At 40.2% G+C, this 26,609-nt stretch overlaps 1 protein-coding gene across 4 annotated transcripts; it reads right to left on the reverse strand.

Moving 5' to 3' along the window:
• Positions 1 to 137: 137 nt before the first annotated feature.
• Positions 138 to 14,720, reverse strand: ogt.1 (O-linked N-acetylglucosamine (GlcNAc) transferase, tandem duplicate 1). 4 transcript variants are annotated; one of them, XM_026357118.1, is made up of 22 exons: positions 14,341 to 14,377; positions 12,256 to 12,436; positions 11,396 to 11,639; positions 11,188 to 11,256; positions 7,725 to 7,841; positions 7,554 to 7,633; positions 6,996 to 7,191; positions 6,771 to 6,911; positions 6,533 to 6,633; positions 5,656 to 5,809; positions 5,294 to 5,395; positions 5,000 to 5,197; positions 4,576 to 4,734; positions 4,361 to 4,450; positions 4,087 to 4,212; positions 3,789 to 3,959; positions 3,571 to 3,687; positions 3,296 to 3,466; positions 2,887 to 3,039; positions 2,517 to 2,769; positions 1,652 to 1,775; positions 138 to 1,565 (listed from the first exon to the last, which is right to left on the reverse strand). In XM_026357118.1, the coding sequence occupies exons 1-22, from the start codon at positions 14,375 to 14,377 to the stop codon at positions 1,385 to 1,387; spliced, it is 3,165 nt and encodes a 1,054-aa protein (XP_026212903.1). In that variant the 3' UTR covers positions 138 to 1,384. The 4 variants fall into 4 exon arrangements, with proteins under 4 accessions (XP_026212903.1, XP_026212906.1, XP_026212905.1 ...); XM_026357121.1 differs by having other exon boundaries at positions 1,385 to 1,565; positions 5,018 to 5,197; positions 12,256 to 12,406; positions 14,341 to 14,720; XM_026357120.1 differs by having other exon boundaries at positions 1,385 to 1,565; positions 12,256 to 12,406; positions 14,341 to 14,720.
• Positions 14,721 to 26,609: the final 11,889 nt, after the last annotated feature.

Consider the following 26,609-nt stretch of genomic DNA (forward strand, 5'->3'; position numbering starts at 1 on the left):
CAATAATACCTTAAAAAAACAATTATTTAGTTTTGGCCCCATGAAGTTATGAAAAAATACATTAATCTCAGAGTAACTTTCCAAACAAGGACACAAAAGACGTTTGGATTCAACCTTGATTCGTTTTCAGCAACAAGCCAGAGCAGAGTTTTGCAGTCTTTATTTTTTTTAAAGTCATTTAGTGCCTTGTGGCATCAGACAGCATACCATTGATAGACGATACAAAACAAAAACTGCTTAGAAAATACTTACCTAGGCTGCTCCTTAGATTATTAAAAAAACAAACAAAAACAAACAAACAACAAAACAAAAAATAAGATCAACTCTGAACAGCTCTGATATATAAACTGAAATTTAGGCTTTTTCCAGCAACTTGAAGCTCTGTTGTCAAGATTTGTCAAATCATTTTTACAAGCATAGCATGACATCAAACAGGACAACAGCTACTGAACATATTATTTGATCGACAAGTTGGCATTTAGTGATGGGTAGAAGTCTGAGTAGACCTTTTTCCTTAAAACGCTCATTGTAGTCTTAACAGTTTAATACCAGCTTAAGACAAATTAAAGAACAGTCGCAATCAATGTTTTACATTTGCGTGTTAAAGCTGATGAAACTGAAGTCAGAGTTACAACATTGTCCTTTTAAAAACACACTTAATCTATTTATAAATAGATCAACAAGTAACAACAGCTGGGCATTTTCTCCACCAGCTGCAATTAGTCCTGTGTGCACACCGACAGGAAAGACATATCCACCGATCCAAGTACTGAAGGGGTAGCAGGGCATTCACAATCCTCTCATGCTCACCAAATATAGGGTGTTTAAGGAAGATTCTCAGGCTGTGTCCGAAATCGTTGTTTGCCATCTTGTAGGAGTGTCTGAATGCTGACTGCATTAACCTGTTTACTATATACTGTACACGCAAATGCAAAGCTTCCACCATGAAACAGAAAAAAAAAAAGCAGTGCACATGAAATGTACTTGCTGCTAACAGTCCCACAACTCACTACTCCCCATCTTAGATTAGATAATTACTGCCAACAGTTACTGGTAATGGCAAAATGACAATGATGAGTATCTAAAATCTATGCGAGTGAACTAGTGTACATTAAATAGTGAGTAAAGAATGAGTGAATTTCAGAGTGATTTTGGACACAGCCTCAGACAAGGTGTCTTAAAGTGTCAGGATTTATCTATATATTCAAGTCTATAGGCTCCTTTACTAGAGTCCCATTAGTCATAATGGATAACAATCCAGGAGTGGGATAGAGTGGCAACTGACTGTGAAAGCTAGGAAGCTACAAAAAAAACAAAAACAAAAGGGTCGGGGAGGGCTCAACATGGTTGGTGTATAAAGGAAGAGAACTTGTGTGCTTCCATTTCAGGCATTTTCACTGGTCTCCACTGTCTGGAATTTGACAAGGTGTTCTGTTTTGTTGCCATTGCTATGGTGCTCCCACATCTGCAGATAGAGCCTCTCCAGGTCTAGTGTGTACTGCTTGGTGTTGAAAAGAGGGCTGCAGATCCGCTGCTTCCACACACGTGCTCTGACCATCTTCAGGCTAAGGAGACAGAAAATTGTATGAATTTAAGATTAAAATAAAGAGAAACAACTTTTGCTAATCAAGTTAGATTAAATTCTTCTTACTATTCCATGTCAGAGCCCAATTTGACTGCTATTTCTTCATAGTCCTGGCGACTCTGCGCTATTAGCTCAGGACAACCCAGACAGCTGAGTTGTGAGGCAGCCACACGAGATGCAAGGGTCTCACCTTGAATGAAGCGAAGCAATTCAATTAAATAGCAGCTTTTAATGTGAGTGTTTCTATACATATGTGAACATTTTACACACAAAATGTTATACTGTGCAAAAACAATTATTAAGGGACCATTTAAATAACATTGGATTATTCTAGTTGAAAATCTTTATTTCATGTCCATTCAAAGGTTTGGACATGCAGATCTTTGTAGTTTCAAATTGATCAGAAATACAATATAGACAATGTTAATTTTGTGAACAAGTGTTTTTTTTTTTTTTTAATAATATTGATATAAATGCACAGAGGCCTATAATCAGCTAACATTAGTACTGTACTCCAACAGCAGGTGTGTTTGCTGATGCAAGTTTATTGATTTTAAGAGGATAACTATTGCACCAGCATGAGCACTGAAGAATTAATCCTAGTACCTCGCTGCAGTCAGGATACCGTTGGCTATGACATGGAGGTCTGCGTAACCCTCCAAGCATGACTTCCTAGCTAACTGGCCCACCATCAAACTGGTCACCACAAAACATTGCTCTGGGTTTCTGCCTTTCCATTACATGCGTTGTCACATTCAGTTGTGGCTAAGCAGGTGAAACTAATTCACAATCACTTGTGCTTCACTTGTGACTAATTGTTCCCTTTAATTTTTAAAGCAGTGTACATCATCAGGTATTTACAAATAAAACATTTTATTCAATTAATAACTGTGGGTTTAATGTTTGTGCCTTAAGTCCCTCTTGTCCTCACCTGGCATAGTGACCATGGGTGTTCCCGCCCAGAGAACATCCATGCCTGTGGTGTGGCCATTGCACAGAGGAGTGTCAAGGCAAACATCAGCCAGCTGGCCCCTTCTTACATGCTCTTCCTTAGGGGCCACAGGTGAGAAGATGATGCGGGAGCCAGGCAGACCCATGTTCTGAGCATACTGCTGGATGTTGGGCTCACCCACAGCAGGGAAACGAAGAAGCCACAACACACTGTTTGGCACACGCTTCAGAATCTGCAGCAAGAAGTGAGTTTTAAAACTGAAACAATGAAGCATCTGTGCAGGTGTCTGAGTGCAGAGCTGAAAGAACAGAGATGAAACAGTTGCTATAGCCAAGTCGCCCTAACTTACATTTGCCCACATCTGAAGAGTAGGGGGGTCAATCTTGTAGAGCTGGTTGAAGTTGCAGTAGACAATTGAGTCCTCTGGAAGACCATACTGGGAACGCGTTGTCACAACAATTGTGCGTGGCACCTCTTCCCCAGTGGCAGCTTTGTTATTGATCTATGAATGGGGGACAAAGCAGTGTGACAAGGCCTTGAGTGGGTAGCCGTGATATGAGCTCCTTTCATTTTGAACTTGTATCCTAGTGAAACCATTTCCCTCGCCAATATTGTGTTCCTGCACCTTAGACACCATAACTCTAAGAACTAGAATCTAACCTCTAAATTAAATGGCTGATTTGGCCTTTGTAGAAACATTGTATCCGTGCTCTCAGTATTTGCACTAATACTGAAGGGTGTTTTAGGGTTAGACATACCTGTGTGGTAGCAAGGCCGTTGCTGACAGTAAAATTATTGATTGTGACCTGGATTTGGCCTTGGTTGATCATGTTGATGATTGCTTCAGCTGCTGTGTTCATGGGAATTACAGGCATGGACAGAGCTCCATTTGTGTCTCCTGCTGCCTCCTGGCTGTTGTCACACTTCATCTGTGAGCAGATGAATATATAATTGTATTTGCCCAACTCAAATCTAAATAATGCACATTAAAAAATTAAAGTTCTTCAAGAATTATAAATATCTTGCAACTTACCTTTATCACTTTGACATCTGGCAGACTGTCCAAGAAGGCCTTTAGATCAATACCATTAAGAACAATGCGGTTGTCAAAAATGTGCCCGTTAGACTTGAAATCAATAACAGCTTTTTTCTGTAGATGAAGAAAGGAAAAATTTTATAAACACCTTAATTGGACTAATATTCAGGTTATTTTGTCCTAAATAAAGGGCAGCAGTGTGAAGATGGACAAACCTTGAGGTGAGGGAACATGTTGGCGTGGTCTCCAATGAAGAAAGTATTGGGCATGTAGGCAAGTTTCTCAGAATACTGCTCAGCTACTTCCATAGGTGAGGTCTCCTTGTCCGATATGATGTAATCCATGAAAGGAGCTCCACTAGTTCCTGGGTAACCCAGCCACATTGCCTGTGGAATAGGCCATTTATTGTATTTTTCCCCATTGTCAGAGATCACACCAAATGTGAATGAACATCGGATGAGAACTATCTATATGATAAAACAGTGTCAATGGTAAGTCACATGTGGCTCTTACTTGAATGGGGGCAGGGCGGAGGGCAAATAGCTCATTTCGGGCTCCTTTGGTGTAGCCATTCATGTTGACTAGAATGTGAATTCCATCCTGGTGGATACGGTCAGCTGCCTTGCCATTGCAAGGAATCTGAAAGAAATGTAACATTTTCAGTATAAATATTTTTCTTATTCACTATAAGACTCAATTCAATGATTTGTTCATACCCTTCAGATTAAGATACATTAAATATATACAAAATACTGATCAATAAGTATTATGAGATTATGACCGTTACCTGTGAGAGATCTGTGAAATGATGAGCCTCTGCTACAACCTTCACACGGAAGTTGGTACTGTCATCAGGGCTGAGTGCATAGCAGAACACCTAAAGGGAAATTGTACTGACTCATCAGCTACACTTAATTGATAAGACACCCCCGTAGCCCCATCCAAACACACTCTCACTTTCTTTTCTCACCAGATCAAATAATTATAATAAAAATCACCTACCTCAAATTTCTCAGGATTGTGCATTCCAGGAATGGACTGCATCAGGTGGGAAGTTGGATGGTTGCCAAAATCTGAGCTGACATAGCCAATACGCAGCCTCCCACCACTGGCCTTCAGATCCTTTGGATGCTCAAAAGCAGGTTTGTGCAAAGCATTGATCTATAGAAAAATCAACAGTATAAAAATACAACTACAGCAAGACAGTTAAAAAAATCAAGGGCAATTTGATTGACAGTGACTAATGCTGGTAAAACTGTCACATCATGATCACACACCCTCACTAGTGCAAGCAGTCCACCTACCACCAGTTTTCACCCTACATCTAGTATTTCACCTTCCCTTACCTTCCCTATATCCCTGCTGATGGCCACTGCTATCACCAGCCACCTTCCAACCCATAAAAAGTTAATTTAAAGTTACTTGCTTTGATCAGTGCGAGTACCTTGTCCAGGCAAAGGTTTCCATGGCGTTCAGCAATGGCCTTGCGGAACGCATGAGAGAGTGGGTACAGCATGCTGTGGTGTGGATGCACTGAAGGCAAGCGGTTCTTTTCCAGCTGGTCAGCCACAATGCTAACAAGCTTCTTCATCCGCTCATCATAGTCTGTCCAGTCACACACAATCTGGAAGAAAATGTGCCACTCATTTATCACAACAACAAGGGGTCATTACTACACATAAATATTTAACAAAAAAAAAAAAAAAAAAAAGTGTCTTACCTGAAGGCAATGTGCCAAATTGCAGTATGCATCAGGAAAGTCTGGCTTCAGTTTCAGGGCCGTGCGATAAGATGCAATGGCTTCTGGTATGTTTCCAGAATCCTAGCAGTCAAAAGAAATGCATAGAAAAAAAATACATAGAATTTACCTACATATGCATTATTTGCACTATTAATTATAACTATGGTCATTTCTTTGACAGCATTAGTCCATTAACTGTTATCTCCCCTGTCCAGTTGGTTGTTGTATGATCAATTTCAGCTGTTTAGAAATACTGTACATACAACTATTCTTTGTGTTGCTGATGTCAAATTAATTTGATTAATAAAGAATTAAAAGGAAAAATAAAGAATTACCCCTACCTTATGGATAGAAGCCAAATTGCTGTGAGCATCAGCAAAGGCAGGGTTAATCTGAATGGCACGGGTGTAGCACTGTAGCGCTCCCTGGACGTCTTGCATTTCCTTCAGAGTATTACCCATGTTTGAGTAGGCATCAGCGAATGTGGGGCTGATTCTGAAAACAAAACAGCAAAACTGTTAGAAACACCTTTGTAACATTGCTCAAAGATATTATTGTCTATCCACCTCTACATAGTGTCAGGTGAATTGTGACCATCTGCCTTAGAGAAGACTGCATGTGGAAAAATAAATAATCTATCAGGCTAAACTGTACAGAACACAGAGACTTTAACATGTTCTCCAGCTGATGAGATTTCTGGGCTGAGTGATTTGGCATCACACCAACACTCTAGGTGCATTAAAGGTTCTTTAACTATTATGGAATAGTAAAGCTATATTCAAGTGTTTTCTCACATGTGTACAATGTCTGGAGGATGAGATTTGGACATTGTCTACAGTTAAAATTTCACTTATGTCGTAGCACATAATAGGACGTTGTCTGAGTCAGACATAGTCTCACCCAATGGCAACTTTTTGTTGCACATGGGTGGCACCTTGGTAGAGCATGCAACATGACACAAAAAGGCCACTGCAGAAATCACATTTTGTTTACACCACATGGAATAAGTGCTAGCTGCATGATAGAAACATTGCTAACTAGCCACTTGCTAGCTGTAATTCCCCAGGCACTTAAGGGCTGAGTTTACTCTTGAGGTCAACTGGACATTACACAGACTCTTTAAACTGTTCCACACATTTGCTTTCTCACATACAGCATCCAATTCATATCTTTAAACACGCTTAATGTAGCATGTACCTGTAGCTTAAATTTACAAACCTGATGGCCTCCTTATAGTGCATGAGGGCCTCCTGGAGTTTTCCTTGCTGCTGCAGGACACTGGCCAGGTTAGAGTGAGCTGCTGCAAACTCTGGAAACACCTGGTGAAAAGCAAAATGGTTTGCTAAAAACAACAGTACAAGAATACCCTTAGATTTAAGTAATCACAACAGTCTTGTTATACATCCCTATTCGTAGTAGGAAATATCATGAACAGAAAAGTAAACTATTATCTCACCTCTAAGGCTTTTCTATAGAGCTGAACTGCCTCCTCAATGTTGCCCTGCTCACGCTTGATATTGGCCAAGTTATTAAGTGAGTCTGCATGGGTTGGACATAAACGCAAGGCTGTGTTGTAACACTCCTCTGCTTCAGACACCTGGGAAAGACATTAGCATTTTAAAAGAGAAATTTAGTAAATCCTCACAAACTTAAAAATATTTCTGTAAAAGTATTGTCTTACATTGCCTTTCTCCTTCAGGGCATTTGCCAAATTGCAGTATGCATCGGGGAAGTGGGGCTGCAACTCAATAGCCCGTCTGTAGGTATCAATAGCCAGGTCAATGAGACCCTGTTCATAGTAGACACACGCCAGATTTCCATGAACAACGGCATGGTTGGGGCTGAGACTCAGGGCTCTCAGATAACCAGCAACCGCTCTGAACGGAAGATAACAACAGTTCCAAGATTAACCATTCACATAACCACCACAGCTAATTGGATAACAGTAATGGGGGAAAAACATTACACATTTCATATAGCTTCATAACGATTGGCACGTTAGTCTGAAAATAAAACTACAGTTTTGACAGTAACAGCCTTGAATGTTATGTCAGTTTTTTGTAGGTAGGTGTAGCATGTCTGCCCTGCCTAAACAATGGTATGCAAAAACCCAGCTACAATGAAATCACACTGTTCTTGACTCATAGATTCCACACAGGGTGGGGCAGTTTGATCCATTTAAACCAAAAGATTACACATGAACAATGAAAGGAAAGGGAGTGGAGTGGTTTAGACTCACCTGTCAAAGATGCGGGCTTCCTTCAAAACATTTCCTAGATTGATGTATGCATCAAGAAAATTTGGGTCCAGTGTCACTGCCTAAAAATTAAAACCCAGCTTATAAACAAGGGACAACAAGAATATATCATGACAAAAAAAAATAGTAAGACTGAAAGATGCTTTAACTGACCTTTTCAAAATGGTGTATGGCCAGCCATATCTCTCCCTGGGCATTGAACACACAGCCCAGGTTGCTCCAAGCCACTGCAAAGTTGGGCTGAGTCTCAATGGCTTTCAGGTAACAAGCCTTGAATGGGTTTACAATGAAAAACCACAGAAAAGGAGGAGAAGAGGTAGAATGGGAAAGGTATAGGACGTAGAAGGGAGGACAGGGGATTGTAAAATAAAAACAAATAGAAGATTGAGAATAAAAGTAAGAAAAACAAAAAGGGCAGAGAAAGCAAAATTAGTGACTATTCTCCATTATAGCAAAAAGTGAGTCTACAGCATGGGCTCGCGTGCGCAATCTGCCGCGCTAAGCTGCATTGCTTTTTCCTACGCTGCGCGGATCCAACCAACATCCACACGTACGCCCTCATCCTGCAGTTATGGCAACAATCTCACCAAATGTAGTGGTTCTCCAATCAGGTACATTCTGCTGCCCTCTAATAATATTAATGCTTAATGGTTGTAACCCATAGTAGTTACACCATTATATTCTAATTTAGGTTTTTTTTTTTTTTTTGGCATAGCATTTCACAACCTGGGATGCTGGACAGTTCGTGATGGTGATGGTCCCTGTAATGCAGGCGCAACAAACGCAAGCGCGTGGTGTTTTGTCTATTGCCACCAACACAGTTCACCATATAATGCCGCTTGCGTGACCTTGTACCTGAGACAAAGGTCTTTGCTTCGCTGCTGCGCTCACTGAATGGCCTGGTAAGCGAGCTACAGACCAACAACCCCTGGCAGGAAACCTGCAGCACCAGACTGGCAAACACTCAGCACCCATAAACCATTTCAGAATAAATGGGGATTGTGGAATCAACCAGTGGATAAGTCAATGCTAAATCATAGGTCACTGGGTGATAAACTGCCATTTGTTGTCAAATTTGAAAAACAGAGTTGCAAGAAAAAGTACTTGTAGAAGCCAATTATTTCTGTGATTTGGGGCATTTGGGAGCAAGGCTGGTTGTAAATGGGGAGAGGTCTGCAACAAACAGGCCAAAGGAATTGGGGGTGGGGAGTTGCATGCTTGCGCTTTCCGCCTTTTTGGTTGCATGGAAGGTATCGCTGCGCAGCCCCTGCGCTACTGCAGACTCACAGCGCACTACCTGCATCATCATGAGAACGCTGCAACTCCAAATAAAGAAGGAAAAACAAAACAAAATAGGAGTAAGAGTTAGAGGGTTCTTACTTGTTTTTCACGATTATTGCTTCCAAATCCAACTTTTCTTTTTATTTGATACAGAATTGGGTAATTAGTATAGCATCTAAGAAAAGTTTACTGTGATTTCTTTCGCTACTTTTTTCTTATAGTCTTCAAAGGAAGCCACAAGACAGAGGAGCTCAAGCATGAAGTGAGGTGGTTTTCTTTTGTTGGCAGTTACAAACCCGTTACCATATTTTTGGACTTTGTCAGAGTGGCGGCCGCAGCTGGCTGGAAGAAGAGGAGAGGACTGAGGCTGCCCTAGTGTTCCTTTCCGCCAGGCACCTACGCAGGAATAGTGTCACCCACCTGAAACCTTCTAAATAACAATATCAGTTGTGGAAAAACCAAAAGAGACAAAAATCAGAAAACAAGATCGTTAGTAAAAGTTTTCAAACAATACATTCTTTTTTAATATGGAAATTAAACAGGTTTTTCCAAATCAAAACAAACATAAAAACAAGACTACTCCTTAGTTTTCACTCATGCAATGATCGTTTCATTTCAAAGAAAACAAAAGGAATGCTTTAAGGGTAACTGGGCTGGAAGAAAGGCTTTTAAGGGTTTTAATTTATGAGTGAAATGTAGTCAGGCTTTTATCTGACATCTATTCAGTTTTCCTATCAAACTACAGGAGGGCAGTTACTGGCTTGATCTTGCCCAAATGAACTGATCCCATTTCTTTGGGAATAATATTACACGTTTGAAGAAAAGGGAAAAAGTATTAATCATTGCTTTTTAAACTTCTTTTAGCATTTTCATGAAATTTTTTAAAACTTTGATTTCTTTATCCTGGCCTGCTTTCTTGAATCCTGGCCAATGGGGTAGGGAGAAAAGTCTGTGATTTAATTATATGTATCTAGAAGCCTCCACAGCTCTGAAATAAAGAGGTCATCGCTGTTGCTGCGCATGTTTCTGTCTTTCTAACCCAGCATCTGACGCAGGTGGTGGAGTATAGATTGTGAGCTGTCTGCCTCACGCCACTTGGATCATTTTAAAGCACTTAAGAATTAACTCTTAAACCCACAGATTAATACATTAATCAACAGCAATGGCTATCTGCATAGATAACCAGCTAGGTAAAATTTCCATTACCAACCACAATTTAATAAACAGTAAACAAGTAATGCTTGTGTGCAAGAAAAGCACTACTGTGATGTTTTTGAGTACTGATTGGTCATAACTGAATGGTCAGGAAGACAGCTCTAGGCGCGCACACTCCACCAATCCTCAGCAAGCGCGCGGGGGGTGGAGCGACAGAGCAGTGGAGCTTGTGATTCCCTGAAGCTCCTCCCCACTCCTGTACCCCCCTCTAGCACGAAATAAGATGGCCTGTAACCAGTGGGACAACTCCACATCTCCAGATTTGACCCATCCCAAGGAACCCCCTGTAAAATGGACACAAGTTGCAAAACAACAAATACAAATATAACACAAACCCCCCCAAACTGGCAGCAACTGTACTGACAGTAAACTGAGACTACAGGATAGTCATTGGGTACTTGATAAAAAGAATTGGAGTATAGTGGTTAGGTTAGAAACCATCTTATCTTTTGCACTGCAAAGTTTAACTAGCTTCTCATCAGTTCATATATTCTTCAAAGACCGAGCCAGCATTTTCCCTCCAAAATCAAATAGAAAATGCAAGGGTCCAGTTCAAAAATGGCAAAATAGATCTATTGTGTCAATTCAGTAACTCCAGCCTTTCTTCCTGAAAGGGGAGGGGTGACCTCTAGCAAAAGGTCAGTGGAACACAAAGGGGCACTTAAACTAATGATACAAGGTGGGACAAATGTAAAGCATATACTATAAAAAAACTAAAAAACTGAAAAAAAAAAACCCCAAAGAACTAAATACTAAAAAGAAATAAAAAATAAATAAAATAAAAGAAGTTGGTTGTCTCATATGGGTGTTGACTCAATTGAAATCGAATATCTTCCTTTTTTTGGCAAGTTAGGGATGAGAAGCTTACTGCAATGCTGAGAAATAAAAAAAAAAAAGGTATAATTTATAATTTTATTTCTTTCGCTTGGCTGAGGGGGTTGAAGGGACAGGACTCAATGTGGCTTTAAATGTCCAAGAAGATAAAAGAGTGACATCTATAGTCTTAGGGGTCGCTACAAACATAAATTGACAGAAAAACAAACAAACAAACAAAACAACAACAAAAAAACAAACCAAAAAAACACCACATATACACAAATGCCAACCCAATGAAACATACCTTAGCCTCTTCCAAACGCCCAAGGGCTTTAAGCAAGTTGCCCAAGTCACTCCGCACACAATAAAGATCCTGGGGGGGGGGGTGAAATAGACATTTTCAATTTACTTATACAAAAAGAAACTACAAATTATTGCATTTACTCCAATGATGATATGATTAGAGATTACTGTTACTCTTTTTAGATTTCAACATATAGCATATTACTTACAGGGTTATATTGTAATGCAGACACATAAGCCTGCACTGCTCCCTCCATGTCTCCTGCGGCCACAAGAGCTGCTGCCAAGTTAATATATCCATCAATAAAATCTGGCTTTAGTCTGAGAGCATGGCGGTAATGCTCTATGGCCTCCTGCAGTTGTCCACGCTCTTTGTACACATTCCCTAGGTTGGAATAGGCCTCAGCTAGCATTGGGTTCTGTTTGATGGCCAAGGTACTGAAGTGAGCAGACCTGTAGAGCCAGAAAAACATACAGAACGGTCACGGTTATAGAGAAAGTAGTATGGTTGCAAGTGGTAAAAAGGAGAAACCTATGGTAAGGCATAGCAGTAAATATTTAACATGTACATCAAGAGGTATATTCTTAAAATGATTCATTTTAATATTAAAACATTAATACATGGCGCATTTACACATATGCAAACCCATCATCATGCTGACAGTATACTCAAAAGGAAAATCTGCATAGATAATTCATGCATCTACAAACAAGAATATGTGCTTCATTTCATACTGCATATGTCTAGATGGCGAACTATGAACAAACTGGGGTTTTTGGCAAGTTATTACAGCACATCAATTATTAATTTGATTATCGGTTTAATAAAAGAAACAGAAATAAGTAAACAAGTTCAAACATTTCAACTCGCAAGACCTGACACCCGTGAAGCAAGGACATGGCCAACACCGAATCTGTGTTATAATTGTGAACCGTCAACAGAAGAGGACAATAAATCAAGCAACACGTTTTCAAGAAGGCAGATCAGATGTTGCATTTGGCTTGCCAAAACAGTTGTATGCACTAACAGTCACAGGTCACAGGCACATCAGCCCCCCCCACACCTCACCTGTCAAGTCTTCGGCACTGAAAGTGAATGGAGGACAGGAGCAGCAGCACGCCTGTGTTATCAGGCTCCTGCCTCCACAGCTGCATGCAGTGGCGCTCGGCTGCCTCAAAGTCTCCCGACTGATACTCCCGGTGCGCCAGCTCAGCCAACCCTTGGAAGGAAAGCATACGTTTTGTCGGTTCTGGAGCACCAACACAGCCCAAGGAGGGGGAAAACAACATGTTAGATGTGATGGAAGAAATTAAAGTAGACAAATGAAAACAGAAAATAAAAAGATGACGGAAATGCTGTCAATAACAAATAATGGCTTATTAACTGAAGTCTACAGCAAAGAAAGGGTAAAATTATGAGTCACTGAAATTAGGTATTGCACTAAGAATAAATATTTGGGGGTTTTGTTATTTAATTTTTATTGCTGATGCCAACTAGAATAAAATTGATGCTAGTTTAGTTTTATGTATATTCTAATGCAAGCTTGTTTTGAAGTTACATTGGTAACATTATTGCAGAAACAGCCTTTAATAAGAAACTGAATTGCCACACACTGTTATTCTATACTGTAAATGTTTCAGTGAATCATGTAGCTTGTATAGCTTCACTATAGATCAGTCTGTCTGAATCAGGTTTTGCAGAATTGCAAGATGCATTCTTGTCACATATTTTGTGAGATACCATTTTACATAAAAAGTAACAAGGTTTCCCCCAATAAGTAGGAAAAGGTAATAGCTAATTTGGGAAAAACATATGTGTAAAGAGGAAACAAACAAATAAACAGAAAAAAAAACTGGAAGGAGGGAATCAGCAAATTGGATAGTCTGCCAACACTTACATTAGCTAAATAAACACCTGGCAGTTCAACTGCAGAATCATTTCATAACCATACAAGCTGCATCAGTTTGTTAGTTGTTTAGTTAAGATAACAGATAGATACTGTATCAGTCAACACTGTTTCTGGTCTTCATTGCTGAACTTGTGTTGAGAACATTATCTTTCAATTTTCCCTCCAATTACAATTAATTAAATAGCTTTGTGATTATGTAAATTAAAACATCGATTCTAGAGATATACTGTGTCATTTCAGGTCAGTTTATTGAGCGTGTGGCATACGAAACAACATAAAGCCACAGACACATCTGCACAGATAGGTGGAGGAGGTGAAATGGTTTGGGGACATTCCAAGCTTCACACAGTCAAGGAACACACACCTGAAAATTAAACACGTTATTTGAAGCATGCACACACATTGCAGTAGATCAGATTAATCTCTTCATGACAATTAATTCGTTACAAATGAAGGATGTGCAGCATCGATTACATAAACAGGCTCTGCCAACGTCCAAGCGTTTACAGCTAGGTAATAACCACAATCATGTCGGTGTGACTGATCGTCTTTGTGGTAAACTTGATAGAAAAGCTGGTGAAAAATAACCATTAACCTTAGGGTAGGTTCGCCCAACAGTGATTTCGGTATGGCCATTTTTCACACGGGGATGCTCCACTGCCCGCGTTGTGAAGTGGTTATGGTAAATAGTAGGTAAACGTTATTATAACTAAATATTACAGTGAATGAGTATCTTTAAAAGGGAGCAGAAATTGAAGGTGTGTCACAAAACAGCACCATTTTATTGTCGGTAACAGTCAACGGTACACGAGTGCTAACGTAGTTAGCCACTATTAGCTAATGTTATAATGCAATCATTTTCGCGGACAATCATTACATAAACGTTACACACATGCAAACAGTTGCCAGATAAAAATGAATACACTGCAAGTACATTAACCCGTAGCGTTAGTCAAACGTGTAAACCATATTAAGAGTAGGGGTTTCTAAAAGGCAGTTAGCTAACATACCTAGCACTGGCTGCTACAAATTATGTTACGTCACCTCCCAGTCTGTGGTTCACGTTTGCTTGATTGTGCCTGCAGTGCCGCAAGCCTAGATTTGTAGTTTTGCTAACGTTATTTCAATAAACGTTTATTTGTATGCAGTTGGCTCAATCGCAACCTGCTTATCAGATGTTACAAATGAGTGACTGTTAACCTTCGCAGCTTTCAACGTTAGCTAATTCAGTGGAAGAAACCAACCTGTGCTGTCAGCCACGTTTCCCACTGAGGTCGTCATCTCCTCAGTCTTCGTGTCTTGCACGGCGGTCGTCAATGTGTCTTCTTGCAGATAAAAGTCTCAGAGAAAAATATGTGACGGGTCGTATTTGTCGGCTACAACCAGGAAACACGTTACCAGGCAAGCTAACAATAACGACCTAACGCTAACTGGCTAACCTTTGATTTCCTTTAACGTACCTCGTACTTAATTAAGCCTAATGTAGCACATGAGGTCAATATATAGCTGGGTAATAAACAAGAAACTAACCTCGTAGCAAAACCTATTTTTAATGGCATAAAACGAGCTGCTGTTTAAGACTTCACGCTGGTTCGTCTTCACTACAAAGCAGCTATGGATTACAAAATGGCGAAATGGATGGAACTCATTTTTGAGAGAAACTAGATCCACTCATCGGCATTACGGTTAAACGTGTTTGTATGATTGTAATAAATGTCGTATTAGTAAAATAAAAACATAACAGGAGGCGGGCTTGACATTTAGTCTCTAACCAGGTATAATAAGTCAAATCCAAGAATAATAACTCGATTAGGAATCATCCTGTGCGGAAGAACACATTGGTGCAATGAGAGTGCGAATGACATCAGGGTGTTCCAGACATGATGTATAAAGAAGAACGGGTTCTAGAACACCGACGGGGGTCGAGACGTTCACGGCCACATGATTTTGTCGTCGATTTCAACCACGGCGTGAGAAATATTATTAATATAGGTTAATAAAATTGTACTCTAAAATACTTGTTTGCATTCGATTTTGAAAATGCGATTACACGCGTTACATTTAAGAAACGAGCATCACTGTGAGATAGGCCGATAGCATCTGCTGAAGTTTATCAAAGTGCACAGGAGAGGTAGTGTAGAGTGTTTTGTTTAAATGAGAAACTGTGCACAACGAGGCACCACTGAACCAAACAGAGCAGCTACAGATTCACTGAATTCATTGATTATTACAAGATGAATCTCAAGATTTGTCTTGATAAAGGTTTTAATTTTTTAATTTGATTATTTCATAATTCAATTTTAGAAAAGCAAGCTTTCTTAATATAGTTTTTTCTAGCCTTATGCAAAAGAGCCGTATCTTTGTGTAACAGTTTTATTAACCTGTTTTATAAAAAGTATTGTTTTGTGTTGGCTAAAACAGCTATATAAGCAGAATGGACTCAGTTTAATGAAACTGCAGTCCTGTATTTGGGCTGTTGTAGAAATAGTTTGCAAGACTCATAATCACCAACAGATGGCAACCTCTGTAAACCTATTGTGGAGTTCAGCAAAGTGCCTTTATTTCTGCAAGCTGCACTGCATTATTTATCTGGTACACCAAAATCTTTCTCACATTCTCAGGCTTGTTAAATTATTGTGTTTTACATAACCCCTTAAATAGTTGGTGCACATTTCAAACGACCACCCTTGGTTTAGTTTGTTAATAAAAAATATTTTTAACAAACCAGCATCACACCTTTAGTACAAATATCAGTCTGTTTTTATTAGAATTCTAAATTGCAGGCAACATAGGCACACATTTTATCCTCTAATTATGCACACTATCTCAATCCCAATCTGCACGTTTACCACGTTAGCTTCACGTCACAGCTTCATAGTCATTAACATGCCATTCTGCCCTGAAGATGTTGAAAAGGGGGGTACTGCTCAGTGCACCCCAGTTTTTCCCATAGTCTCTCTATGGGAAAATAGTTGACATCATTGCCCATGTTGGCTTTGCTCTGTGTGCTCAAAGCATAGGGTGCAGGGTTTGTTTACTCTTCCACACGTTCCTCTCCTTTGCCCTCACTCTTCACACTGCTCAGCGGTCACTTGTGCACAGAATGATGTCATGGGCATGTGTCTATGGCAATTGCATCTGACATGCTTTATCTTTGTGCAAGTTACAGTGACTGGGAAGGCAGTCAGGGTGAACACTTTGTCTCAGTAACAGCTCTTCACAACAGACCTTGCATTCACGGAAGCTATTTTAGGGAGCATGTGAGAGCAAAAGGTTAATCCACTAACAGGTCAATTTAGACTGGTCACTATTAAAATCTCAGCAAAGACATACTGGGAGTTTGCAGTGCTGCTTAATTGCTGAGTGAGAAGATACTGCTACCAAATGACTGGCCTAAATTATTTCAGCCCATTTATTTTAGGATAAGATCCAATGCAAGCTGATGACCCACATTATTTGCAGTGTTTTGGAATGCTCTGCTAGATACTTGAATAGGGTTGCTTTGGGATACAGGGAGAGTTATTTGTTCATTAGTTAAACATTTCAGTTCAACTCATTGACTTAGCTGATAGCTGTGTGCACATCTCACATTGCATGAGCTCAAACAAAACCAATTTTACTGTAATTAGTGATTTCACTAATTGTCGCATCTGGAAGAGCTCATGGACAAATACACAACCATCTTTTAAAATGCCAAAAAGTGGATATTCATGAAGAGTTACATGTGATTATGCTAATATGACGAGATGAAGCTGGGTATCTGAATAAACTGCACAGGGTGTTACATAGAATTATATCTTCATGAAGACAAATCCTGCAAAATAACATGTTTACAATCATCCTGCAGCTGCTGCACTTGCCCTTAGGAAATCAATGTGCATGTGATGGGATACCCAGTAGACAGTCAGAATTTGTTAGACTTCTTCACACTCAACAGAGATAGTGAAATAAAAACACTTCTAATATTTCTAATATATGACAAATGAGAAGAATGTTCATACTAAATCAGTGGCAGATAAGCAGACAGCCATAATTTCTGCATGAGTGCAACACTTTATTGCTTTGCCAGATGGCCTCCAGTAACAGACATATTTGTCACTACGAGCTTCCTCTCTAAAAGGCAGACAGAAAAAAAAACTCGGAGCAGATGCTTTTCGCTAAAAGCAACATTACTGTTGCAGCACAAGCCGCCATACCTGCAGAAATTGTTGATGCATGAATAAAAGTGCACACAACACAACAAAAGTGTCACTTTAAGTTGTGTGAAGCTCTCAAATAATTATGATTTAGGGTATTACAGCCCTTATTTTGTCAGAGTATAGTTTTCAGATAATTTAATTGTGTAGAAAACACTTCAGTAGAAAGGCAGCAGGCAGATATTGGACTCCTAGCTGCCAACCAGGTTAATCATCAGGTAATAGCAGTTTGATTCACAGTCCTGGCCTTTATTTAAAACATTTGTCAGGTGCAGACTGATGTTTTATAGGCACGCATTTTGCGGTTGGCATTTGTGTCTGAACGCAGCTGTGCAGAAAAATTCACTGCTGTAAACTGTTTCTGTTTGAAGTTACATTTAATGCTCATCTTTTCGAGGGTTCTAGTTATTAGAAGTTATTCGGTGCAGGTGGGCAAATAGACATAGTCTGTTTTAGTTCCTGTTTCATTAAGCTAAGTTACTGAGTGCAGATGCTGCAGAATACGAATGGCAGATGATGAGTGTTACTTTATATTTTAACCCTGTCCTGTGTCTGTGTCCATCACAGTCATGGTGGAAACAGGGCAGGTCACAACATTGTTGTTTGCAATGAAGGTGTCAGGGCCAAGCTGGTGCCTCTTAGGACCTGTCGTACAAATGCGTGTTCATCACATGTTGGGTTCTTGTGCGTTCTAGCTGATCACAGCTGATACACAGCCTTTCACAAATAGATGTGTAAAGAAAAGGGCATGGCTAGTTTTAATGAAAAATGTTTTGAATGTGTTATAATTTGATGTTGTAGGCATATGATGTCTTCCTGAAACTGTTTGTGAAAAGATGATGCTCAGTTTTTATACTTATCAGGTTCCAATGAGCCCAAAAAGCTAAGAGAAATAAAAAAATGCATATCAAATTAGAGCTCGGGTCTTAAGAGGTTAAATCTCAGCATTCATCACCTGTCGTCTCTCTGACTCCATGACCCCTCTCATTTCACCCTACCCCGCTCTTCTTTTCCTGTGTCCTGTCTTCTTCCTTTTCTCTGCGAGGAGGAGAGTGGCAGTGCAGAGGATGTGGTGACACCTCTCATGACAGCAGCTGTCAGTCTGTGCTATAAGTAACAGTGGCCGACTGACCCCTTCTCTGTGATCCTGGCTTTTATTCAATCTCTGGGAACATCTACTTGTTACAACAGTAGCCGCTCTGCCCCAGGCACATTGTTAATGCAGACCCTCATTTCCTCCCACCTTTTCTGCAGAAGAGCAGAAACCCCCAACATTTACTTTCGAAATGCTGTCACTGGATATGTTGCACACTGCAGTGACTTTTAATTGTACAGGGGTTAGGCTAAATCTCCCACGTTAAAAAAGCCTCTTCAGATGGAAAACTCCACTGATCTTGGCTTTGCCAGATCTAATTTAGATCCACCTGAGGGAGCATGGAGTGGCATGCAATCCAAGAGACGGGATGTCTGGGGTGGGGAAGGATTAGAAGAGAACCCCCCTGGCTGGTTGGGGTTACGGACTATATGAAAGGTGCTCCTCAGTGTCTGTGTAGAAGTGTGTTGTCCACTTGATTTTCTAATGTGTCTGTTTTATGTTATTCCCTGCAATCCTTCACACAGACCCTGATTTGAAGTCACTTGCCTGTCATGTGTTGGATTTTATTAAGCGGTTTTACACACTTGGATCTTTCTTCTTCTTGAGGCTTGTTTTAATTTATTACAGTGTGTGTGATGTCTGCTTTAATGTGCTTGTTAAAGCACTTTGTGAGTCGGCATCAAACAGTTATCGCCATATATTATCGTTTGGGTTGTTTTATAGTGTTATTAACTAATTCTTTCAGATGTTCATCATGCGTTTTATGCCTTTTTATTTTTAGTGTTTCTTCTAGTGTTAATGTAACAACATGACAAAGATGAGACAAAACTGCTGTTATAGGAGAAGCCACAATTTAATTAAGTTTAAAACACACAAACTTCAATGGAATTGCTCTGTATTGTTGTTGACAATAACACACGTGAAGAATTGAATTAAATCAGTTGCCTTGTACTAAGCTAGTGGTTTGTAAAAAATAAAAATAAAAAATTATCTGATTTACTAATGTATTCAAATGTTAGTGTATGACTTAACAGAGCCAGAACTACATAACTGCGGCACTCCACCGCACAGTAGTAGTCCATAACTTCTCTTTTGTGCTGTAAAGACAGCTCTCGCCCTATCCCTTTGTTTGTTGGAGATCAAGTGAGGTGGAAACTCAGATGCGTAAAATGAAAAACACAAACAAGCTGCCAAGAGTTAACCTTATAATTACCTACTGTACACCCTGCATGAACTAAACAATACAAGTGGGAAGGTAGGGGTTGCTACTCACACACCCTGATTCCACAGAACAGAACAAATTGCTTGTGGTGGTCCTCCTTCTCTACGTTAATGCAACTCATCTGGCACTTTCTGCTAGTTTTGCTTTTTCTTTCAGTGCCTCTGCACCATTCGTTTCCCCACCAGTGACAGTTACAGGATAATTGACCTGTGGCTAGCCTTGAGCAAATACAAGTTGCGCTGTGTCCGATCCTCACGCGGACGTCATCCACTTTGTGGAACCTTTTATTCAGAAAAATGGATCATCCATCGCGAGCCCCTCTCCTCCCACTGGTTGCGTAATAGGCCGTACCTTGTGAGTCAGTCATGGCAGGAGGAACACTTTGTCCCAAAAGAAGGTCACCACCAGAGAGTAGAAATCAGCCTCTCACCAGGATCAGGGTACAATACGCTACTGTTCACCCTAAAACTAAAGGTCTCTACTCGCTTCCTTTGTATAAGCAGCTGAGAGGAAGTCCATCTTTCTGAACTGTGCTTAACTGCACCTGTTCACATTACAGGTCGCTGGTCCATACGTCATGACCAACTTATTATAGTCTTCCCTGTGTGTGAGAACTTTCCTTCTCTGTTTTATTGATGTCGTTCCAAGTTATGTAACTGCACACTATGCCACAATAAAGGATTAGACCGACTTTGAGAAGATAAGCTTCATAATAATAATCAGCAGCAGCGCAGAGTTGGTTTTTTTGGAGTCTGAAATGTTTGCGCGTCACACTGTATGTAATATTATTCACCATCAGCAGCTCCCACTCATAATTCAGAGGTAAGGCAGTATATAGCCTGAAGTCTTCCTCTTATTTAGATTATTTGTCCTTTCTCCCACCAGTTCTCATACTCTAATTGTTTAATTATTTGTTCATACAGTTGTTTGAACAGTTTACCTCCAGTATCAGGCTGCATGTGTCTTTTCCCACCCTGCGGTTTTCCTCTCTAAGGATCCTGTTTACATGAAACACTGAGTTGTAGAAATATTGCGGAAACTGGAACTCATTTCAAGATACAATACACTCTTGATATGTGTGTGCATATGAAGGAAGGGTTTTGACAGCACTGGCTTTGTAAATATTGTCGCCCTAACCTAACTTTGCTTGTGGTTCGGTCTTTCTACATGCCAGCTTGGATCTTATAGAGATTTGCGAGGTGCTATGATGTTTTTGTTTTTACCAAAGGTGACTGTGCTGCTTTATGCATGTCCGACAAGTACAATCATGTCTGACCACAATTTTGTGTCTGTGTGTACACAGCATATGTCGGAAACGGGTTGGACCACAGTGGCCGGGGAAGGAACAGGGAAGGAGTCTGGAGGAAAAGGTGTAACTGCAGCCTGTTGACCACTGCATCCACTGGCTTTTCCACAGGGTGCAATAAAGCATGCACTGGAGACAATTTCACACATACACACACATGCACACTTTGAGAGGTAGGACACATTAAAGGTACAGAGCAGAACATTATTTCAGATCTACTGACCTTTTGTGAAATGTCAAACGTTTAAAGAACGGTGACTGCGGTTTTAACTTTAACGTGAAAACGCACACGCAATAACTAAACTGAAACTGCTAATGTAAAAAGGGACTGCATTCAAAACAATTTAATGTTTTGGTTACTGTACGGTAACACCCTGTTCTGACTTAAAATTGAGCTGTCAGTACTTGCAGACATTGATTATCGTGATCTGCTCAAGTCACGCCCTGTGGCTTGAGCTGTTAATTAAATAACAGAGTATACACAAGGTAACCAAACCAAAATTGTCTGAGAACATCTTCAACTTTTTAGTTAAATGATCCGTAGTATTCTTGTACACATGCAGTCATTTTATTCAGTGCAGGAGACGGTGTGGAATTACACACACACACACACACACACATACACACAGCTGCGTGGTAAGGCTGCAAGGGTCAAAGGTCACCAAGAGAGCAGAGGGCAGCGAAATCGACTGTATGGTGTACGTCTAATATTACTTTGTAGGCAACACACCGAGCGTGAATTTGCAAGCCTTTCTCACTGCAACGTTCACAGAGAGGTAGTAATTTATTGGAAACCACAGCACAAGACTGGTATTTATTTTTGATTTATCTGCAAGCTGTTCAGATTCAGAGGATTACATCCTCTCTGTTTCCTGTGTTATCTCTTGCTAAACAATTACAGGAATAACAGGAGCCTTTTGTCTTTCTGATTGTATGAATGAAAAGTGAAAACAATAGGATAGGATACAATACTGGGTCCAAGGTCAAGCTGTGTTTTTCCATATTTTCCATATATTGGGTTTATGCAGTGCATAAATCTGATGTGTACATAGTGTAAGATGAGATCAGTGAGATTTTTCTCTTGTACATTTAAAGGTGTTGCACTAAAATGTTGCATCGCACCGTAGCAGGACTGAACTCATGAGTGATCTTTAACCCTCTCGCTACAGCCCGGGATAACTACTTAGAGACGGCCCATGAGAAATTGGACCAACCAGGGGAAAACATGGGTGGGTGAAAGTTCAGGGGTTGCAGAAGCAGAAACAAGGGTCAATGAGGGAGTGGATGGGGTGCTGACCTTTGACATCACAGTGACAGAGTTGCAGACTCTGAAGTCTCAGAAGTCTTTAAACACCAATCAATTTAAAACCACTTACTATATGTTTTTGTGTCTAGTTTATTACACGTCAATATAGAAGCACTCAATGAACCTACTGAATTTGTAACATGCAATGTTTTCTGCATGGCACTGCTCTATAGCACAGATGGTGTAGAGCATCAGCAAACTAAACTCATTTATTCATTTATATGATTTGTATTCTATTTTATGCAGTTGATCTATATACTGTTGCATACATGCATGTTATATACTGTTAATTTTATAGACTGGATATTAAAACCACATGTTTTGCAAACACAGGCCACAACAAAATGCAAAGGTATAATAATAGAAGAACAATTTCATAAATAAACATTATAATTCACTTAAAGCTTTGTGTAATTAAATCAAGACAAATAATTGGAGCAAGAAAGGTTGCGTGTGTACACTCACTGACTAACGTTCAGCTAAAGCCTGCATCTGACGTGAGTTGTCATCCTGTCTGAATCTAAAATACAAGATGTGGGCAGACGTCCAGAGGCTAATCATCATGGGCCTGTCCTCATATTGTTGTTGGACCAGCAGGCTGTTGGGTGAGATTTAGAAGGCCCAGAAGTGGAAACAAGTTGAACAACTTCATAGGGGTAGTGCACATACATTAAGAAATGGATAATGGCTCAGATGGAAGCACATTGGATCAACTACCAGTTACAGCACGTTTTTCCAGATAAGAGCCACTATGCTCTAATGCATATGAGATAAAAACACAATTGTATGAAGTCTGAAGACCGATGGCTCTCTCAGCAACTGCTAAATGAGGACATAAAATATCTACAACAGCATGGAAAGGACAGATAACAAATGTCGACCTGAATGTTTAATCACTTTAAAGTGTGGCAATTTTCAGGCCAAAGCAAACGAGGAACACCCTTAGCTGAAGGACAACAGAGACAGTGGCAGCCCTGCTGTCATATTTGCTACAGTCTGGCTAAGAGACTGTACAGATAAACAGGGTGCACTGGCTCTGGGACTATGTGGCTGGCTGCAGGAAGTGTTAATAATTCATAGTGAAATAATAAACATAACATGTATGGAGGCAGAAAATAGATTCAAGGATAAAGACTGAAGGTGACCGGGCTGTTGTTACAGTGGCATATGGGTTTTAAACAGCTATAATAGCGATGAGGCTGGCAATGTTCAATCTGTTTTAGCTATTACTTTTTACTATTTACATTTTACCTATCTTGCAGTTGCTAAATTTGAATGATAGTTTTCCTATTAGTAAACCAATATTACTATTAGGCCTGATGTTGCTTTTGTTGTTATGCAAGGTTCAGAACATAAAGAACTTTATTAATCCTAGGGGATTATTTCCTCATTGTAACTGCTGTGTGTTTTATGTTATGCAACCATTATTGTTAAATAAAAGAAGAATAAAATACTGTATATAATGACATAACAAGTAATTCAGCTTGGATGCCTTATGAGAATGTCTATTTCTGGCACGGCCTTGGTTTGGAGCAAATCCCTTTTGTATAATACACAATGGTGAAACCAACTTGCTCATAATTAGCATTGCCTAGCAAAGACATGCCCAGTGCACCTGGAGAGCTGACAAATGGTTACATGGAAGCCATGTCAATGTACATCACATTGTAATTTGGCTCATTTTTTTTTTTTGTATATTATATATGTAGTATCTTTGCCTTTACTTTTTGCATTACAGCCTGGCAGACCTTAGGCATTCTACTTGTCAACTTTGATTGCTTTCCTTCCTCAAGGTCCCGTCCGCTCTGTACAAATCTCATATTTTACCACCCCCAAATGTAATAAACACTGTTCTAGCATCTTTTCATTTGTTCTGCATCTCACAAATGTTCTTCTTCTGTTCTTCAGTCCAGCATCCTGAAGTCTCCTCTTCACTGCTGAAGCTGACACTAGTGTTTGACGTGTACTATTTAGTGCAGCTGCCAGTTGAGGACCTGTGAGGCGTCTTTGTCTTAAACTACACACTCTCAGATATTTGTCTTCTTGCACAGTTGTGCATCGGGGCCTCCCACTCTTTTTTCTGCCCCTGTTTGTGCTGCTCTCTCAAGGGAGTAGTTAACAGTATGATAAGAAACATTAAGTTTTCTTGCAATTTCTAATGAAAGTTCTTTCTTTCAGGAGCACAACATTGCTTTGCAGAGCAGACCTGATCATTGTTGTGAGCTGTAATAAGTACCTTTACCTTGTCTGCTATTTTTATGGGAGCGCTATGTTATTATGGCCCATGCAGCACTGTGGCTGCACAATATGTGGCCCTCCCCTATTTTTACACCGACATCTAGCACCTGTTGAGGAAATAGACAGAAGAATTAACCTCAGGACTCAAACGTGTCATTACAATTCCTCATATAACCCTTTGTGCGTGCATCAGTAAAACAAAAAAGAAAATATATTAACACATAAGGAAGTGTCCTGCATGTTTCTTCATATATTACATCTGTGAGCATATGTGATCACTGAAAGGGAACAGAAAAGATCTCTTTCAACAAACAAGACCAGCACCCAACCACACTTCAAAGGGACATACATGTCACTCAGGGTTCAAAGGCATCTCCATATTCAAAACCCGATCTGTACACAGTACCATGACGCCAGACCCTACAGCTCTGATGTGACACATAGTGCCACCCTCCTATACTTTGATGTCACTGAGTCCTATGGAAGTAATCAAGCGTGCCCCTGCTTGATCATGGCACCAGCAAGAGCTGCACATTATGACTGTCATGTTCCCTATGTGACTCCTCTGCGGGTCACTGGCAATAAATGAGATACACATAATTCATTGTGGGTTCTCCTGTGCAAAGAGAACCAAAACAAAGCTGAGAGGGGTGTCTTATGGACAGGGCTGCTGTGAAGGTCTATAATGTGTATTGGCTCCAGTTCACATAAAACAACTGACAAGCATCAACATGTGGATAAAAGTAGAAACATATTTTCAGTCAAACACTTCCAGTACATAGAGATTCAAAGAGATTTTATGCGTGCTGAACTCCAAGCCAGCAAACTAATGAGCAAATAAATAAATTTGTCTTGGGTTTAGGCCAAAGACAAGAATCTAGCCAACTCCTTTTGTTTCCAAAGTTATTGCTTCCCTCTCCTCCTCCCTCTTTACTTAACACACCCCCACCTCCCCTCCACACCTCTTGGTCAGGTCACAGTTGGAGGACCATGGAAGAATGGACTATAGTCCTTCCCCCAGCATGCTGAATGAGGGAGGTGTTAAACAAGAAACCTGCCATTATTATTCACAAGTGTGTGTCTGTGGATAAGAGTGTGCCTGTGTGTTTGTGTATCAGCTGATTGTTGTCCGCTAACTGTATGTAATCGGCACAGCCCTTGGGTCAGAAATGTGTAATTTCCATGTCCTGTTTGGGTTTTTTTTTATAATGAACTGGTTCCTCTCTGCTCACTAGTGCCATTACACAAACGCAGCCCCTCCTGTTAATTCTATGCTCATTGAGAACAACAGGCAGGTGTGACCAGTAACAACAGGATGACAGGGTTCAGCACCTCTGCTCCCCACTGACTTCCTCTCACACCCCAGCTCCACAATCAACCACACCCAGACCAACAAGCGATCCAGTCCCCAGTGTGTCTACTAGTGTGCAGCGTCTGTGCACAGAAATGTGTAACTGCGGGTTTAACCCTTGAATACCTTCACTGGGTTAATCCAGTTAACTGTAGAAGTGCTCATCTACTCAGACAATTGTGGGTAACCCCAAACACACCACTGATAACCTCTAAGCCTAACCCATGACCTCTGACCTTAACCTCAGGGCTCTTAAAACAAGACATTGGCCTCTAGGGATTCAACACACATATTTTAATGGGTTTCTTTTTTTTCTTTTTTCTGTTTTGCTTTCTCCTTCTGTAATTGACTGTCTTCTCTTACATTTCATCCTCCCCCATCATCTTTCTGCTTAAGGCCAGGCCTAGACATTTCTCTTAATGTGTTTACTTTATAGCCCATCCTGACGTCATACAACATAGAGCTAGCGGCTGCTGTGATGTACATGTGAAGAGTAAACTGTAGAGATGTATGGATCTGTTTGTCTAACTTTGACTGAGCTGTCATTGAGCCGTCGTTTCTGATTCTCACATTTCTTATAAAGCACTACATCAGTATTTGTATATAAAAATTTGGAAAGAGGTTGAGTAGGGTGTAGATGTGGTATATTGGAGCAAGTTATCATCTGAGTTATACAATTATTCAAATAGAAAATTCTCACTAACAGTGCTGTTCATTTTCAGATCTCCATGGCATATTTCCATGTGCACTGTTTTTTTCTACCTATCACTTAGGCTCTCTCCCAACCTCTTAGTCTAG

The sequence above is a fragment of the Anabas testudineus genome, chromosome 10 (assembly GCF_900324465.2).
Source record: "Anabas testudineus chromosome 10, fAnaTes1.2, whole genome shotgun sequence".
Taxonomy (NCBI): domain Eukaryota; kingdom Metazoa; phylum Chordata; class Actinopteri; order Anabantiformes; family Anabantidae; genus Anabas; species Anabas testudineus.

Coding starts and splice junctions, on each gene's coding strand:
- ogt.1 (XM_026357118.1), bottom strand. CDS start 14,377: ATGACGACCTCAGTGGGAAACGTGGCTGACAGCACAG. Junction 5,198..5,293: donor ATTTGGCACATTGCCTTCAG/GTAAGACACTTT, acceptor ATTTTCTTCCAG/ATTGTGTGTGACTGGACAGA. Junction 3,688..3,788: donor ACATGTTCCCTCACCTCAAG/GTTTGTCCATCT, acceptor CTTCATCTACAG/AAAAAAGCTGTTATTGATTT.